This window comes from Giraffa tippelskirchi, chromosome 3 (assembly GCF_054371585.1).
Source record: "Giraffa tippelskirchi isolate mGirTip1 chromosome 3, T2T-mGirTip1v1.2.pri, whole genome shotgun sequence".
Classification (NCBI taxonomy): Eukaryota; Metazoa; Chordata; class Mammalia; order Artiodactyla; family Giraffidae; genus Giraffa; species Giraffa tippelskirchi.
In genome coordinates, this window is record NC_137277.1 from 125,089,016 (window position 1) to 125,107,066 (window position 18,051).

At 40.0% G+C, this 18,051-nt stretch overlaps 1 protein-coding gene across 3 annotated transcripts in view; it reads left to right on the forward strand.

Annotated features, from left to right (window-relative positions):
• The window catches only part of NCKAP5 (NCK associated protein 5), a 1,233,002-nt gene that overhangs the window by 1,073,416 nt on the left and 141,535 nt on the right, over window positions 1-18,051 (forward strand). For 2 of the 3 annotated variants that reach the window (XM_081579255.1, XM_081579257.1), the window contains one exon: window positions 14,416-14,517. The exons of the other annotated variant lie outside the window; for it this stretch is intronic. In XM_081579255.1, the coding sequence (XP_081435381.1) occupies window positions 14,416-14,517 (102 nt within the window). The remainder of the gene's footprint in view (window positions 1-14,415; window positions 14,518-18,051) is intronic. 3 annotated transcript variants of the gene reach the window in all.

Here is an 18,051-nt window from a genome sequence, read left to right on the forward strand (position 1 = left end):
GGTATGCCTTTATTGATTGTGTGCCCACAGTTTTGCTAAGAACAGGTCCTCACCCCCATGTCATGTTAGGGACCATGGACAGCAACAGAACAAGCATTAGCAATGACTTTTAGGATCAAGAAAACCAGGGAGTGTTAAGGCATGTGGAGCTGCTAAGGAGTAGGAAAGGGATGTTAGGTGGATGGGCAGAAAAAGAAGAATGTGGAAGCTCTGGGTTACCTCTCTGCCCACTGCCACCTGGGGCCATCTTGCTGATTTGGCAGGAGATTCCTCTCAGATTTCCTGTCTAGGCAGGAGTTCCTTTCAGAGCATGGGTGGCCTTCCTGTGGGGGCAGGAAGGGTAATATATGAAAATAAGCAGCAACTTTGAAGTCACCCTAACATTCTGATTATGAAGCAACTGTGACTCAAAATTGACAAAACTGACATTCATGGAATATTTACCTCTCTTTCCCTTGCTATTTGCATTTATTTCTACCTCTGTGGGGCACTCTCTGTTGGCGCTTACTGGAACTTGGCGTCTTATGTTTCAAATGGTCGTTATTACTTACCTGCTACCAAAGTGGTAGTTCTTCAGTGGAGGTGACCTCATGTTAGGAAGCTGTCTCGTGACTACTTTTGGTTTGCACTGGTAGACAAGTGTCACTGCTTGAGGATAGACAGGTGGGGAAATGCATGCTACTCTGTTAATAAAAATTATGTTAAAATTCAGGCTTCTCAGGTGGTGCTAGAGGTAAAGAATCCTCCTGCCAATACAGCAGACACAGGAGACGTGAGTTCAATCCCTGGATCGGGAAGATCCCCGGGAGAAGGGAATGGAAACCCACTACCTTATTCTTACCTGTAAAATCCCATGGACAGAGGAGCCTGGTGGGCTACAGTCCATGGGGTTACAGAGTCTAACACAACTGAATGACTGAGCACGTGTTAAAATTCAAAATTCCACCCTTAACCCAGTAAGTTTAGTAAAGTTAACAAACTGTATCCTTGCTTGATTATGGGGTATCTTTCAGAGTTTAATGATTATCAAAGAAGATGATAGTCAGGGCCCACTTTGTGGCTGTGAACCTGTGCAGTCACATACAGCGTTAGAAGCACCCTGTGCTTGATTTCACCCTGTCCCGACATCATCTTGAAATCTTAATATGTTTTTCGCAAATGAACCACTCCACTGGGTTCCACAAACTATGTCACTGATTCTGAAAATAGCTAAAGTTTACTGAGTAATATGTCCCAAGCACCTGAACGAATGGGGTCTCTATCATAACCTTATAAATTCAGGAATTTCTTCTCTTGAACATCCAATCTTCAATAAACTCCTTTGCATTAATATCATCATCTGACACAATGACAATACTTTTGTACATTCAAATTAGAGGGTTTCTTATTTCATTAGTTTTCAAACAATGGAAAAGTATCAAATCAATGAAAAAAGCTACACCATCCCACACAAAATAGCTGAACAAGAAAGTAGAGATTTATATTGAAAAAAATTATTTGAAGCCCCTGAAATTATGAACATGGGGCATTTGAGGAGAAATATTTGTGGTCCCCAACTCATAGTCTGAGAAGAAATTTGTTGTCTTTAAAATTAGTTGATTAGTAACAAGTATTCAAAATGGATCTTGAATTCTAAATAATAATTCTTGGCAATTTGGATTTTCCTATAGTTTCACAAGTTAGTCTAAGGGATAGTTTCTTGTCTCTGTAGTGCCTTGTAGTATTTGTAGATCTATAACCAATTTCTTTGTAATAGTTATTTATAAATCAGTAACCAAGACTCGTTTTTGGTATTCTCTGAGATTAAAAATGTTGCATATGTTATCAAATGAAAGGAAACTCAGAGGAAGGTTAGTTTGCATCTTTTAAGAGAATTCCCATAAAGGCAATTTATGAAAATTAATAAATCTGTAGAGATTTGAGAACAGAATAATTTTAGGATTATGGTAACTGGTGATTATCTTAGAAGAAAATGGAGAGATTATGTTATTTGTGTTTATGCATCAAATATCCATTTAATACTTCACAATTCCCACCCTAAGAGGTTAGGAATTTCTCTTTTCACCTTCTTTCTCAGTGCCTGGTTCACAAATTCATAGTGTTTACTGAACATGCTTGATGAGAACAAAGTGTTCTGTGCTTTCAAAATCTGAAGCAAAAACAATGGAAGCATTGTTTTATGTCTCATGGAGGATATGCCTTTTTGATGCAGTTTTAAACCCCCTAAAATGTCATACATATGTTTATAATGTCATATCATGTACTTTTCTTTTGGATGTTATAGCTGAGTCTATAGTTAACTTATTGGAGGATTTGCTGGGGAAACCAAGAAACAATTTTGATGTCATTTCTATCTCAGATTTTGTTTTTAACAGCTTCTCCTAATTTGCTTGAAGTACACACACACACAAAATTGAAATTTAAATAGAGAATATATTTAACAAACTAATAGAAAAATAAAAATAAATCCACTTGACTTGATAAATCCTACGTAATAGCTGGAAACTGCGATTTGCCAAGAAATGATTTAGCTCAGTGAAATGTATTTTACAGCTAATCCTTTAATGTCTGTTTTACATATTACCCTTCCCACTGTTAATATTGAACAATATTGTAAGCTAGTAATTTTATGTGCTATATTTCAAATTGCTATTAGGAAGCCACATAAATAACAATTTTCAACTGCTTGTTTATAATACTGTGAGGCATTTCTTACCTTGGGGTAGAGTAACAGTGGATTTAAAAAAAAAAAACTGCTGTGGGGATGTAGCTCCAGGGAAATTCTGTCTCAGATATGTAGCAACAAAACCTATAAAGCCAAATAAAGTCATGAGTCTGAGACCCTCATAACGTACAATTTAGTATTAACTACCAAAGGTGCTGAGACTATGGGCCTTCGCCAAACATTCAGCCAGAAACTGCCTTACTTGATATGTCTTCACAAATGTTGTAAACTGAATGGGACTCCAGCAACTTGTCCCATTAAAGTCAGGGCATCGAGCTATAAAATGCAGAGGAGAGCCCATCACAGAGGTCATCTTCATCCACTCTGATCTGTGTCTTACCCCAGCCCCCCTGCAAGGAAATACTGTGAGAGTGACTCTTGCCGCCTGTGAAGGTCCCAGTGGTTATGTAATCTCCAAAACTCTGCATTTCATTTGTTCTCATCTTTCCTTTAATAATGGAAGGCGGCACCCATCTGATAAATAGTTCCGCATGATTTTTTTTTTTTTTCTTTTTTGGTTCTTCCAAACACTGACAAGACATTTTCCTTTTCTAGGAGAGTCTCTTCTATGGTCAAACAATAATCGTTTGATGTTAATATCTCCTCATAGTGGTTGCAAGAATGGAGCAGGGCCCCGATCTGGTTTCCTGCTGGCAGCCTGGATGATGTGTGGACTATTTTGGCATCATAGGAGGAGTCACTCTAGGTCTTCAGAATTAGTGACTAGAGTTCTCTGGAGCATGAGCAGCTCTTAGGACAGCCCTAGCATGCAGCATGAGCAAGGAACCTGGATGGAACTCCTTGGCATCCCTTTTAGGAAGAAGCTTGATGAAAAGGCTAGAAGCTGTATGTGTCTTCTGTGTCCACATTTCTTCTGGACCCTTCTAGTGTCTTCTTCCAGGCCTTGTTTACATGGACAGGGGTCATGGAGTCCGACAGCCATGTTCAGCATTAGGGAAAAATGTGTGGTGGGCAAAGGAAGAGGAGAGAAAGCATGTGTTTTGTAGAGAGTGACAGGTTCAAATCCCGGCTCCGCTACTTGCTCTCCATGTGTGACTTGCCACAGATGCCTTGTTGCTGAGACGTCCCTCTCACCCTGCTCCTCCTCGAGTTTGCCTCTGTGGTCTTGCTGAGCTGAATGCAGGAATGTGTCACTCTCTCTCATCTCTGGACCTTTTGTGTAGGTGTTGCCCGAAAGTCCTTTTTTTTCTTTCTTGGCTTCTTCCCCTGAGTCATCGTTTCTTGTTCATAAAATCCAACTTAGCTATTTCTTCCTGGGAGGAGCCCTCCTAGAACCCTTTGCTGAGGTTCCCATGGCACGTGACACTGAGGGTACAGTGGCTTGTCCTACAAGCACCCTGTTGGCAGAGACTATGTTTGTTTATGATCGTACCCTGAATAAGAGAACAGAGTAGCAAAAGACGTCATGAGGGACCCGGAAGTCTCTTTCCAGGTTCAAATCCCTGACCTGATCTGTTCTTTAACTCCTGTTGTTCCTCAGTTTATTCATCTGAAAAGTGGAACTCATAGTAGATTCTCCCTTGTTAGATGATCCTAGGATTAAATAAGAAAAAAATAGCATCTTGACTTTTTTTTTTGCCTTAGCAAGACAAGTATCGAGCACTCTATAAATCCTTGCTACTTTTTCCTTAGTTTTACTTTTTAGTTAGCTCCAAATATTTGTATACAAATTGTGTTTTCCTGAAAAGAACATAGAGACCTAAGAAGGAAACATCACCAATACCAAAAATATTATCAATAATAATATTAATAATCATAAAGAAAGTACATTTTTGAATAAATAATTAATGTTTCAGTATAGTAAGTGAAGATGTGACACTGTACTTAGAGTTATTTCTGTTTTTTTAATTCTGTGTAATTGTCTTGTCTAATTAATTTAAATAGTTATTTTAATAAGTTGTTTCCACGAAACTATCATTAACCAGATTTAATTGTAGAATTAAGAGTCTGAACTCTGCAGTCAAACTGTCTAGGATTTAAGTATGGTTTATATGACCTTAGAAAATAATTTTAGCTCTGAACCACCATTTCTTCACCTGTAAATGGGGATAATTATAGTCTTTACTGTGAATTGCAATAAGGATATACAATGATAATATACGTGAAAACAGATACTTAGTGCTAAAAAAAGCTCAATCAGTTGTCACAGGTATTGTTACTGTTGTTGTTATGAATACTTCTTTTTTAGTTATTATCTGCCTCTGAGAATATATCTTGGCAAGAAAATTCCCAAGATTACAGAGTTCACTTAATGAGAATAGCATAAATTATGGGCTTAGAATTTAGACAGATATAAGTAACTCATGACACGAGTTTGAGTAAATTCCGGGAGTTGGTGATGGACAGGGAGGCGTGGCCTGCTGCAGTTCATGGGGTCGCAAAGAGTCGGACATGACTGAGCGATTGAACTGAACTGAACTGAAGCAACTCATCTTGCAGAAGAGACCTATGAGGCCATTTCCTTCCTTGAGGGGATAAGTGAACAGAATGGGGTAGAGTTTGAACTCAATAGTAAGGCAGACCTGGGAGAGAATCCTGCTTCTGCCACTTACTGGAGTATATCCTTGTGACTCTGGATACCGTCCTTAGCTTTGGTTGTTTGAGTTCTTCATCCTTAAAAATTAAGAGCTTACCTTCTTCTGTACAGCAGTGTGAGGATTCATGAGATAAGATCCAGGAAGGGACTTCACTCAGTGTCCCTTTCCCCCACAGGGCAGGAGGTGAATCGTTTCTTCTTAATAAACAGAGTATTGGACTCTAGTGACCATCAGTGCAGTTCCTATTAAGTCTGGCAAAAATAGAAGGTCAAGTTGTTTTCCTCCCTAATCCCTTTAGTTCTGTAAAATCAGAGGAAAAAAAAATCCCCCCCCACATGTAAAAGTCAAAAAGCTTCAGAAATCCAGGAGATTTTTCAAAAATAAAGCTTGATTAAAAATGTAAAATGCAGTGTAGATAATTTTACAAAATAGCAGGGGCAATTGCAAAGCACTTATTAAAGTACCTGTTAAAGTAATTAGTGATAAAAATGGAAATTTCAAGGCACTTCTGTATTTCTTAGATCCCAGAATAGGCTCAGACTGTGCTGAATCACTTCCTCTCTCAGATCAGAGTCACAGAAAAAGACAAAAGCGAAGCTTCAGAGAGTTTTAGGGTTAGGAGGCAGGTATGAACCACTGTTAGGAACTGGCTCTTCCCAGGTCTGAGTGCACTGATCCCCTCATTCACCCTGCATCCTGTTTCCCAATGTCTGTCACTTGGCTGTTACATATTAAACACTTCTGATTCCTTCTTGTTTGTTTTATGTAAAGAGACCAAGCGATTTGGGAGCTTGACAGGGAGACCTAAGCCCCTATGGCCTAAACCTTTTTTGCACAGAATATTATCTTATTTATAGGGCTTCCTAGGTAGCACTAATGGTAAAGAATCCGGCAGCCAATGCAGGAGACGCAAGAGATGTGGGTTAGATCCCTGGGTCAGGAGTATCCCCTGGAGAAGGGAACGGCTATCCACTCCAGTATTCTTGCCTAGAAAATTCCACAGACAGAGGAGCCTGGTGGGCTACAGTCCCTGGGGTTGCACAGAGTTGGGATGCAATTGAGCAACTGAGCACAACCCACAGCGCAACAGCACATATTTAACCGTGTTGCCACACTTACCCCTACACTCACCTCCACCTCTGCCTCTATCTTACTCTTCCTGCATCTCACTTGTATATCCTACCTTAAAATGCTTCTGTGTGTTTTTTTTTTTTTTTTTTTCTCATCTGAGTGTCCGGGCTCCTCATTCACATTATAGATTCCACTAATGAGCTTCTTTGAGTCTGTTCATGGTTCATAGTTAGGACTCTCACATAGTAGATGCTTCATAAATGCTTCTTGTTGGACTAGTTAGAGTGGAGACTCCTGAAGGCAAGGTTTACTGTTTACATCCTAATCCATGTCTTATTGGTCCTCTCCCAGCAGGACCTCAGAGCACTCTTCATGGAATTTCAGAACAGGACAGATTTGAGACACTCTAGTCATCAGTCTAAGCTGCAGAAGCCCAAAATAAACTTCCTAGTCACCAAACCAAATGCTCCCTAAGACAGCCACTGGGTAATTAGGTTGTCATGGTAGCAGGGACCCTTAAAGAAGGTTTTGAATATAGCTGTGGAATAATTGTTTCAAAACATTTTATAACCTTGGATCCCAGAGAAGTAGAAAAGAGGACGTAGAACCATGTCATTTGCAGAAGCACCATCCAGAGTGAAACAGAATGCTCTCAGGGCACAGAAAGATGGGTATGAGGCAAATCTGAAAGTTGTCATGGAAAATAATAATTGCAGCAAGGACTGTTGTAGATGGCTAAAACAAATTAGCTATAAAAATTTTAGACTCTGAGGTGACATCAAATCTTGATAGACATATTTTTTAACGGACCTCTAAGAGAATATTCAAAGGCATGCTCTGGCATCGGCAGGATGACCGAATGCAAATAGTTAGAATGTTTTATCTTTGTATCCCCAAATGGAAATAACAACATAAGTAATTAAACATTAGCTTTTATCCAAAAACATTTGTCCTAGGCTCAAATTTTTGTGAATCTAAGAAAGGACCATATAATACTCAGTTATGTAATACACAGTTATGTAATATTCAGTTTTATAATAAATTCTTAATGGAATGGAATGAAACCTCTGAAATGTGAACCAGGGGTCTGCGACAATATCTCTTGATGGGATTTGGAAGGGCTGATGAAAAATCACATTTCTGAGTGTGGCAAAATATAAGTAAAAATGTAAATCTAGTGTGTGAGTAAGATAAAACTTGGGGTTTTTAGATGGTCATTTTCTGAGTAAAGCTTTCAAAGAAAAATTATCTTTATCAGGCTTCAAGTCATTTTAGCAGATTTCCTTGAACTTCCTTTCAGATCCTTGTACATATCTGTGAAGATCACTTTATTACTCAACAGAAGGAACAAGGCTTTTCACTTGGTGATGTCCAATTCAAGCCATATTTAGAACAAGTCTCTTAAATGTATGCCAAATCCACCACACATGTTTTCCATCCCTGTAACAGTGGATAGCCAGAAAGGTTTAACTTTCATCACAGGAAAACTATGGAACTGGCAAAATCCAAAGATGCTCAGAGAATTTCATAATTACACACTCCAAACTTGCTTCCCTTGTGTTGGGATTAAAGGAGATGAAACACACCACCTGGGTCCAGCCTAGGGCTGAGTTGAGGGAGCAGGAATGGGGCTCTAGGAAGCTCTCTGGAAGTTGTGAGCCGAGATCAGCTCTCCAAGGTGGAAGCAGGACAATTTGAAAACAAAGCCACAGCTGAAGAAGCAGTAAGTTCTTCATCCAAGAAATCAGCCTAAGATTCGGGCCACTATGAGACAGTAAGGAAGGTGGCAGGGTACAGCCATCAAAAGAATGACACAACCATTAAGAACAGGATATGATTAAAAAAACACAGAGCAAATAAATAAACAACAGCAAAACAGAACCTACTAGGCCCAAGATGGTGGAAGATTTTACTTCTAGTAGACCTTGAGCCTCATTAGGCTCTAGTAGACCATTCAGATCAATTTAGTTTGGTTGCTCAGTCTTGTCCAACTCTTTGCAACTCCATGGACTGCAGTACATCAGGCTTCCTTGTCCATCACCAACTCCTGGAGCTTATTCAGACTCATGTCCATCAAGTCGGTGATGCCATCCAACCATCTCATCCTCTGTCATCCCCTTCTCCTCCTGCCTTCAATCTTTCCCAGCATCAGGGTCTTTTCCAGTGAGTCAGTTCTTCACATCAGGTGGCCAAAGTATTGGAGTTTCAGCTTTAGCATCAGTCCTTCTGATGAATATTCAGGACTGATTTCCTTTAGGATGGACTGGTTGAATCTTCTTGCAGTCAAAGGAACTCTCAAGAGTCTTCTCCACCACCACAGTTCAAAAGCATCAATTCTTCGGTGCTCAGCTTTCTTTATAGTCCAACTCTCACATCCGTACATGACTACTGGAAAAACCATAGCCTCGACTAGATGGATCTTTGTTGGCAAAGTAATGTCTCTGCTTTTTAATATGTTGTCTTGGTTGGTCATAACTTTTCTTCCAAGGAGCAAGCATCTTTTAATTTCATGGCTGCAGCCACTACCTGCAGTGACTTTGGAGCCCCAAAAATAAAGTCTGTCACTGTTACTATTATTTCCCCATTTATTTGCCATGAAGTGATGGGACTGGATGCCATGATCTTAGTTTTCTGAATGTTGAGTTTTAAGTCAACTTTTTGACTCTCCTCTTTCACTTTCATCAAGAGGCTCTTTAGTTCTTCTTCTCTTTCTGCTGTAAGGGTGGTATCATCTACATATCTGAGATTATTGATGTTTCTCCCAGCAATCTTGATTCCAGCTTGTGCTTCATCCAGCCCAGTGTTTCTCATGATGTACATGAGACATGGGACAGTTCTGAGGCTGACCATATAAAGCCAAAAAGTGGGTAACACCCCAATTCTTGAAAATTCCACTCCTTTCCCAAAATAGTTGTAATAATCCTCCCACTCTTTAGTCTGTGAAATTACCCAGCCCATGAAAACTAACCACCTTATATTTTGGTGCAATCTCTCATCTTCTGAGACAGTCCACACTCTGTTTTTGGAATATATATCTCTCTAAATAAACCTGGTTTCACTTTACTATTACTCATTCTTGAATTCTTTCCTACATGAAGCCAAGGACCCTCACTTGGCAGCTGTCCCAGGGGCTCACTCAGTACTTGAGACATGACGGTCCTCTGGTGTTCCACTTTTCCTACAACAAATAGATCTGTGAGGGAGCATTCTTGCATGCTCTGTTGCTTCCATCGTGTCCGACTCTTTGCGACTGTATGGACTCTAGCCCACCAGGCTCCTATGTCCATGGGATTTTGCCATGCCCTCCTCCAGGGGATCTTCCTGACCCAGGGATTGAACCTGGGTCTCCTGCATTGCAGGTGGATTCTTTACCACTGAGCCATCGGGGAAGCCTGACACAAGGCCAAGTACAAATGAGCAAACAACTCACAAGACAGTAGGAGCAGCAGTGCTCCACAAGGGAGTGGGCAAGAGCAGGTGAGCATAAGCTCTGAGACAAGAAGTGACCAGGGGCAGCTGTTGGTATTGTGTCTCTTGGAAAGGGTGCTGAATGACCAAAGATACCAATGGCGAGTGGACAAATCCCAAGAAATTCTTCTATTCCTCCTCTAAATATCCTGCTATGAAATTTTTGGAGAGTAGAAAAATACCTTCTAATGTTGGTAGAGTGATTTAGAAATAGATAATAGAATTCAGGAAAATTTAGTCGGTAAAGAAGCTTTAGCGCTGGATCATTTGGCAATAGCAGACCTCACTTCATAAATAAAATAGGAATTCGAGAATTGTGGGCAGAGGAGCCATCTCCTTTGACTGAGAGACCTTTTCCACAAGGAGAGAAAGAATTCTAGAGAATATAAAACAGGACAGGGTAGAATTCAGGATATCACTACTAGAGCATTTACCAAGGTTGAGTAAATCAAGAGAATTGAAACAGATCAGATTAAAAACACAAATTCACATCTACCTTTTGTTGCTGAACCTAAATTACTCATGGTGGTCCATTCGTCAGATATATACCATATTCACTCCCATAATTTCTTTTTTACAGGTATTTGGTTTTCTTAGTTGAAAGGGAGAATAATTATATGGATGATTATGGTACCAGATTAATTCTCTCACCAAATCTGAATAAAGATAAGGAAACAATGGTTAAATGATCTGTTTTGTATGTTCCTCTTCACATCTGACATCTTGAAGTGAAAAAAAAAATCACATCTTCCTTTTCAAACTTCAGGGAGTACATCAGTAAATACAAAAGCTGCTCATCACCCTATTTTTCTTAGTTTTTCCCACATGGTTTCCCATGTTACCCACATTTCTCAGATAATCTACTTTTTAACCTCACCTTGTAGCACTGAATAAGGACTCAGTGTTTCCCTGGCCTCAGCAATCACTGCATTCCAGTTGAGACATCATCTCAGTACTGAGCAAAAACCCACAGGTAGAATTCTGTTAAATGCCACAAGCCATCACTAAGCATCTGAAGATCTGCAGCTCCGTGAGTGAGAAGAGACAGAAAATGGCAAAGTGGCCCTCCAGCCCCGTTATGAAAGGCCGCGTGCACATCATTCCCAGTCTCTGCTGCCTTCATTAGCCGGAGAGCTGTGGAGCCAGCCTTGCTACCGTGAAGGGGCCACTCCACCTCCATCCCTCCGGATAATGGACAGCTGGCTTTGAATGCAGCCTTTCTCAGCCTTGAGTTACAGATTCAAAACTGTAAAATAGAAAATACAGCTGACTGACTGAAGGCAGAGTAACCCACCAAAAAATCATTAACGCGGCATGTATTTCTGACCCTGGCTGCTCTGACATTACCAGGTCCCCAAAGCTGACCTTGGTCTCTTCACTCTGGTGTGAGCATGCACTCTGACTGTGGACTGAGCCGCATCACCACCTGTCTCACAGATCCTCACCCCTCCCCCTGCAGAGTGACATAAAGTAGCCTCTTCTCCATGAAGCTGAAAATCCATATATATATATACATACACACACACACACACACACACACACACACATATACACATACACATGTGTGAATATGTATTTCTGACTTTGAGTTCCCTATGTATATATTTTACCTACTTTTCCCTGCAGTCTGGATTAAGGCCAGATAATATCACAGTCCCAGTGATAGTCTCTTTCCTCCTTTGATGATTTATTATATATATATATATATATATATATATATATATATAAACCTTTCATAAAAATTCTTATTATAAGAAGTATAACACCTGTTGGCTGGTGAGCTTTTGTGGTAATTTAACCGTGAAGAATTTGTGTGTGTGAAAGGGTGATCTTTACCCATCATTTTCTTACCTACAGCCTTAACACAGAAGTAGATTATATTTTCATCTAAGTCAATTTTTGTTTTCCCTACATATGTGGAAACTATAACAATAAATGATTCATTTGTATCTTAACATTTAAGAAATTACCAACTATCAGTTATGACAATTAATTGATATAAGACTGTAAATTTCACCATACTGTCTTATTTATTATCCTTTCTGACTATGCCAGTACCTTTCCCTACCTGAGAGGTAGGTTAAGTAGCTTCTTCCATCCCTTTGTGGCTGGCAAGTAATCTGAGACAAAGAGATTCAGTTACATCCCCAGATCTGGTAAAACCTGTACCTTAGGGCTAAAACTCAAGTTCCCTTCCTCTAGGATCTTTTCCCTCTCCCTCATGACTCTACGTATTTCAGTGGAGAAAACTGACTATTTGGATGCATATGTGCTCAGTCGCTTAGTCCAACTCTTCATGACCCCAGAGACTGTAGCCCACCGGGCTCCTCTGTCCATGGGATTTTACAGGCAAGTATACTGGATTGGGTTGCCATTTTCTCCTCCAGAGGACCTTCCCAACCCAGAAATCGAACCTCCATCTCCTGCATTGGCAGGCGGATTCTTTACCACTGAGCCACCTGGGAAACCTGACCACTTGGATAAAAATAAAATAAAACATAACATCATTTAGGATGATGATGAGTTCATATATACACATACTCATGCTGAAAGCAAAACAATGGCATCATATATCTGGTAAAAAGGAGTGAAATATAACCATTAACCAAATAAGAAGTCAGATATCTAATCTATAAGGACTCTTCCCCCAAATCACATGATAGACCACTCAAAATCATCATTTCTTTTGTTGAATGTCATTTCCCATAACTTCTTGGACTCTTTGCATAATGATAAATGTGTTCTTAAGTCTTAGAATGTTATCATTTTTTTGGCACTCTCTCAGTCCTTAAAACCCAGATTTGGGTGGAGAAAATATAGACAGCTTTTTCTTTATGGGCTGTAAGAAGCATCAGTCAGTTACTTACTGAGCGTTCACATTGTGACAATTCTTGGGTCTTAAAGGATCTTTGGTCCCAGGGAACTCATACTCCAGAGAATGCTCGAGATAAGTATTATAGAAATTGTGCAGAAACAACATCCTGGTTCTACTTACCTATGTCTTAACTTTCTTGGAGAAACTAGAATTTTCAAAATAATGAACAACCAGTTATTTATGTCATTTTTGGTGAAAGTAACTCCACAAACACAGGTTCAGAGAAGCAAAAGTATAAGTCTGAAGTAAATGGTTTGAGGCTCTACTGATAAGAAGGAGAACTGATCCATAGCAGGAAAAAAGAAAAAAATGCCTTTATCCTTGCAATTGGATGCAGCCCAGCCCTACCACCATGCTCATCCTGAGAGCTGAATGGAATTTGTTGTGACTGACTAACCAAGCTCAGCAATAAAGAATCCACCTGTAGGCAGGAGACATGGATTTGAACCCTGGGTCAGGAAGATCTCCTGGAGATTGAAATGGCAGCCTATTCCAGTATTCTTGCCTGAGAAATCCCATGAACAAAGGAGACTGGCAGGCTACCGTCTGTGGGATTGCACGTGTTGGACATGACTAGCAACTGAACCACCACTTCCCAATTAACCACGTACGAAGGGCTTTCACACGAGTTCAACCTGAAGAAAGTCAAATGGGAAACAAAGTAAATAGGCCTCATTTTAGAGGCATTTGCGTCCTTACTGACAACATGATGGATCTGCTGGGACAACGTGACTGTCCGGCAACCCCTGCATGCTAAGATGATCCTAACAGGAATTAATGGCAGAGAATCAGTCATTTCCCAGATCAACATCAGCATGCAGCAAGGCCTTTCCTGGGAGAAAAGAAATAGAAAAACTTTTCAGAGGTGAGGGAGCCATCTCAGTCACATTAGTTACTTACTCAATTTGATTTTTTAGTGTCTGAAGTCACAAAAGTTGTAACCAAGACAAACCAGGCTGCAAGCACCATTTTAAAAATGTCATCAGCCTAGCAGAAACATGAGACATAAATCACAAGTTTTATTGTATTTGCAATTAAACAGATCAAATTTAATGTCTACAGAAAAGCCTTAGTAATTAGGATAAAGATTAATATAGTAAAATGTCCCTGGTTTAGGAGGCCACCCAAGCAAAGCTGAAATAAAGAATTGAGTGTATAATCGAAGAGCATGTGAATATTAATGCACGAAACCCTCCAAGTCCCCAGATCCCTGATGCAATTAGTTTCTATTCGCATTAATTGTTCCTAACAGATGACATTAATGACTTTGAGTTGAAATGTGTGCAAGGAAAGATCTCACAAGATCAATGCTGTTTAGAAATAAGGTCATTTTTATAATTATTTGCTCAAATTTTAACCACTGCTCAACATAATAAGGTTAACATAGTGTTTCATAATGTGAATATCAAAAGTTAATATTCATGCTGGCTAATAAGTGTATTGGGGTATTCACACTTTTCTTACTATTTCTTTTTCCTTACTACTTACTTTCTAACACATGTTGACAGACTGTGAAAGTGTGATTATCGTTTATAAGCTGTAATTTGCACATGTGTATATATAGAACACCAATAAACTCAGATAGACATTTTTGGGGCTAGGATATGTGTTACCGAATCTAGAAATGTCAACTCTTTTGAGAGTTACCTGTCTGAGCAGGATTTTGAAACAAACAATTAAATCAACACTGTCCAAAGTTTCTGCCTGTTTTTACCCAGAAACTTCACTCCCACGTCTTAGATCTTTCATCCGGGGATTTGCTCTCAGATGTGGAGAGAAGCCAGAGTCTGATGCACTCACGAACTGATGCTGAAATGCATGTGAGTTTCCCTGTCGCCTTCAGAACACTTGTTCAGGTGGTTATTTTCCTCCATCAAATATGATGTCACAAGTGAACCATAAAACGCATCCTTGAAGCATTGTCAGGTAGATAAAAATACTTTCCTTTCTTGTGTTCTCTGCAATTCAGCATCATATCCCCAGCTGATAGAGTAAGTAGAAAATGTCACTCTCAGCAAAAATATTATAAATCTTGCCTTGTCCCCAAGGTACCTTTTTTGGGTATTGATTATATCTCAAAGTCACAGAGAAATGGTCAAGGAGCTTTTTATTAAAGCCCATGTCCCATATTACTCATCTTACTTTTATGATATATTATGTATGAACTTTTAAAAATTCATGGGCTGTACTTTTTTTTCTTTAGCTAGGGTTAGCTTTGTGCTTATTTTGCAAAACTTTAACCAGCGTGGTTTTTAACTCTCACTGATATTAAAAAAAAAAAAAAGATAGCTTGAAAAATACAAGAGTCAAATACATAATGAAAAGTTAGTCTTAAAACAATGACTGATGGGCATTTGTGGATAACTGGCCTTTTAGTTTACTGTACAAACTTATAAGTATAGCTAGGAGAGTGTATATCAAAAGTAAATATTCTCAAGGTAGATTGGAATTACATGTCAGTGGAGTACTGTTACCTTTAAACATTCTTGAAGACCCTAATGCCATCCAATATAAAAGCTGTCCTTAAGATCAGGAATTTTTTAAGTTGCAAATTATAATCCAAGAAATTCTTGCCTTCATTCTCTGTCTCTCTTCTTTTTTTAAACTAAAATTGTGGATTTTGTATTGCATTTTGCATAATAAGGATGTTAAAGCGTATGAGTGCTTCAAGGTGGTAATTTAAAATACACTATGGGATAAAAACACTTTGAATAGTGCAAACAGTGTACTTTGTCAATTCAATCAACATAATTAAGGTAATGTTGCAATGGAGACCAACATATATCTTTAGGCAAACAAGAATTTTATTAATAATAATTATCTATTACAACTTTTCTCAGGAGGATGCTTGGCAGTCTGTATATGTCCAGGAATTCTGCTTATTGTCAAAGGCCTTACTCAGAGCTGTAGCATAGTGGCTGGGACCTGGGCCTGACATCAGAACCTTGTATTGACTGGGTGACCTTGGACAAGATTTTAAAGCTTCAGTTTAACAGTGCCTCAGGTCCCCCATCTGGAAAATAAGAAGAATGATATTTCTGTTCTATTTCTGAGAGTTGTGGTGAGGATTAAATGAGATAACATATGACATGTACATAACACAGTACCTGCTGAGAATTTGGGGCCATAATGAGATCTCTGCTGCTCTGGCTGTCTTCTGTTCTGCCAGAAGAACATGGCGGAGATGGAGAATGAGAGCTGAGATAAGTACCTGCTAGTGTGCCTGTTCAGGTCACATCAGTGATCCCCAGAAACAAAGTACACCCAACTCTGACTGTTTCTCATCACAGATCTCATGTGCAAGGCATCAGATATGATGGCATGTTAAAGGTAATACAGAGTCCCTTGGGGAGGCTGTAAAGTACAATCTTGTTGAAGAGCCAAGACACACACATACTAAAAAAAACTTCTTAGTAATAGCAGCAAAACCTAAAAGTTACTAAACTTTATTGTTACTAATCATCACTTAGTGTCATTAAGCATGTGGGTCTGCATGCTAAGTGGCTTCAGTCACGTCTGGCTCTGTGTGACGCTATGGACTGTAGCCTGCCAGGCTCCTCTGTCAGTGGGATCCTCCAGGCAAGAATGAAGAAGTGGGTTGCCACGTCCTCCTCCAGGAGATCTTCCCAACCCAGGGGTCTAACCCAAGTCTCATACATCTCCTGCATTGGCAGGCGGGTTCTTTACTACTAGCACCACCTGGGAAGCATACGGTTACTGATTGCCAGGGGCCCGTCACTCTTCACGTTCATCTTATGTGATTGGAGCTTTCATATCTCTGGTTAGAAAAAAGGAAATTAAAGTGTGGAGGGATTAAGTAATTTTCCTCAAATCAAAGAGTTAGCCAGTGAGAGAGCCAGGATTTAAACCTTATAAATGACCTTGGGGTTCAAGTGCTCAATCACAGAAGAGTTATTCATTGGGGCAGATAATCCTGATGATAATCATGTGCTGGTGAGGGAAGAAACTTAAGGAAAAAGGAGCTCACTTTCAGTCATGATGTCAGAGATTCTGAGTCCCTTCTTAAATTCCAACATCAATTGTCCAAGGTCAGGAAAGGTGGGAGAATTTCCCAGTGGAGAGGACTAGCCCCTTCCTCTTCTTGTCAAGGAATTATTCTATAATCAGCCCACCACTCACACACTCCCTCTCTCCAGTACTCTGCCCCAGGGAGGCTCAGACCCCTGCCTTCATCCTGCTCAGCACAGCCCAGGTCAGACTGAGATACACAGCTTGCTACCAGGTAATTCACATGAGAGGTTATCCTCTCTCAAAGCTCTTCCTAGGCTAGGGGCTTTCTACTCAAAGCACAGGCCCTGGACAGCACCCTCAAAGCATCTGGGAATTTCTTAAAATACTACATCTCAGACCCCTCCTCAGAATTGCTAAATCAAATCTATATTTAACAAGATCTGGGATGACTCATGTGAATATTAAAGTATGAAAAGCCTGGCTTAAGGACACTTTTCTATATAACTACCCCATCTCTGCCTGCCTCCACATAACATTGATGGGCCTTCCCCACTTCCTCACAGTATCCTCTGTCATGTCAGGGCATCTCAGGTTCAAGGTCAAGGGAAAGACAACAATGCTTTTCACTTCTGTGTTCTAGTTTCCTGTCATCTTAATCCAGCATCTATCAGAGGTGCACACATGGTGGATAACAGGGCAGAGAAGCATATTTGTTAAAAAAGAGACCTGGGAATTGAATTATAAAAATAAGTATAATTGTGATGGGTGAGGTGAGAAGGTAAAGGTTTGAAAGACAGAGGGAAATCACATATAAGCTTCAGAACGTAAACAGTGACTAACACCTGTGCAGTGTGTGAAAAAGGCCACTGGAGAAGTTTAGATCTGATGGCCTCAAAAGACACAGACATAGTATTTCCCTGAATGGTAGACACAACCATCAGAACAGAGATGCATACTCAGTTGCTTGCTCAGTTGTGTCTCACTCATTATGACCCCATGAACTGTAGCCTGCCAAGCTCCTCTGCCCATGGGATTCTCCAGGCAAGGATACTGGGTTGGGTTGTCATTTCCTCCTCCAGGGGATCTTCTCAACTCAGGGATCAAATCTGCATCTCCTCCATTGGCAGGTGGATCCTTGACTGCTTGAGCCCTTGGGAAAGCCTCAGAGGAGAGGTCATCCAAAATAAAAACCACCACCCTACTGACTCAAGTAACAAAAATATCAGAGAATGGGATGGTGGAGAAAGAAAGCACACAAGTAGAAGTGGATTGTGATGTACTGTTTCTGAAAGTCTGTTTCTGGCATGTTCCAGATGTGTGCAGTGGCTGAAACCTTCAGCTTGTGCTCCTGACACTGGGACCATGGGCAGAGGGCAGCTATA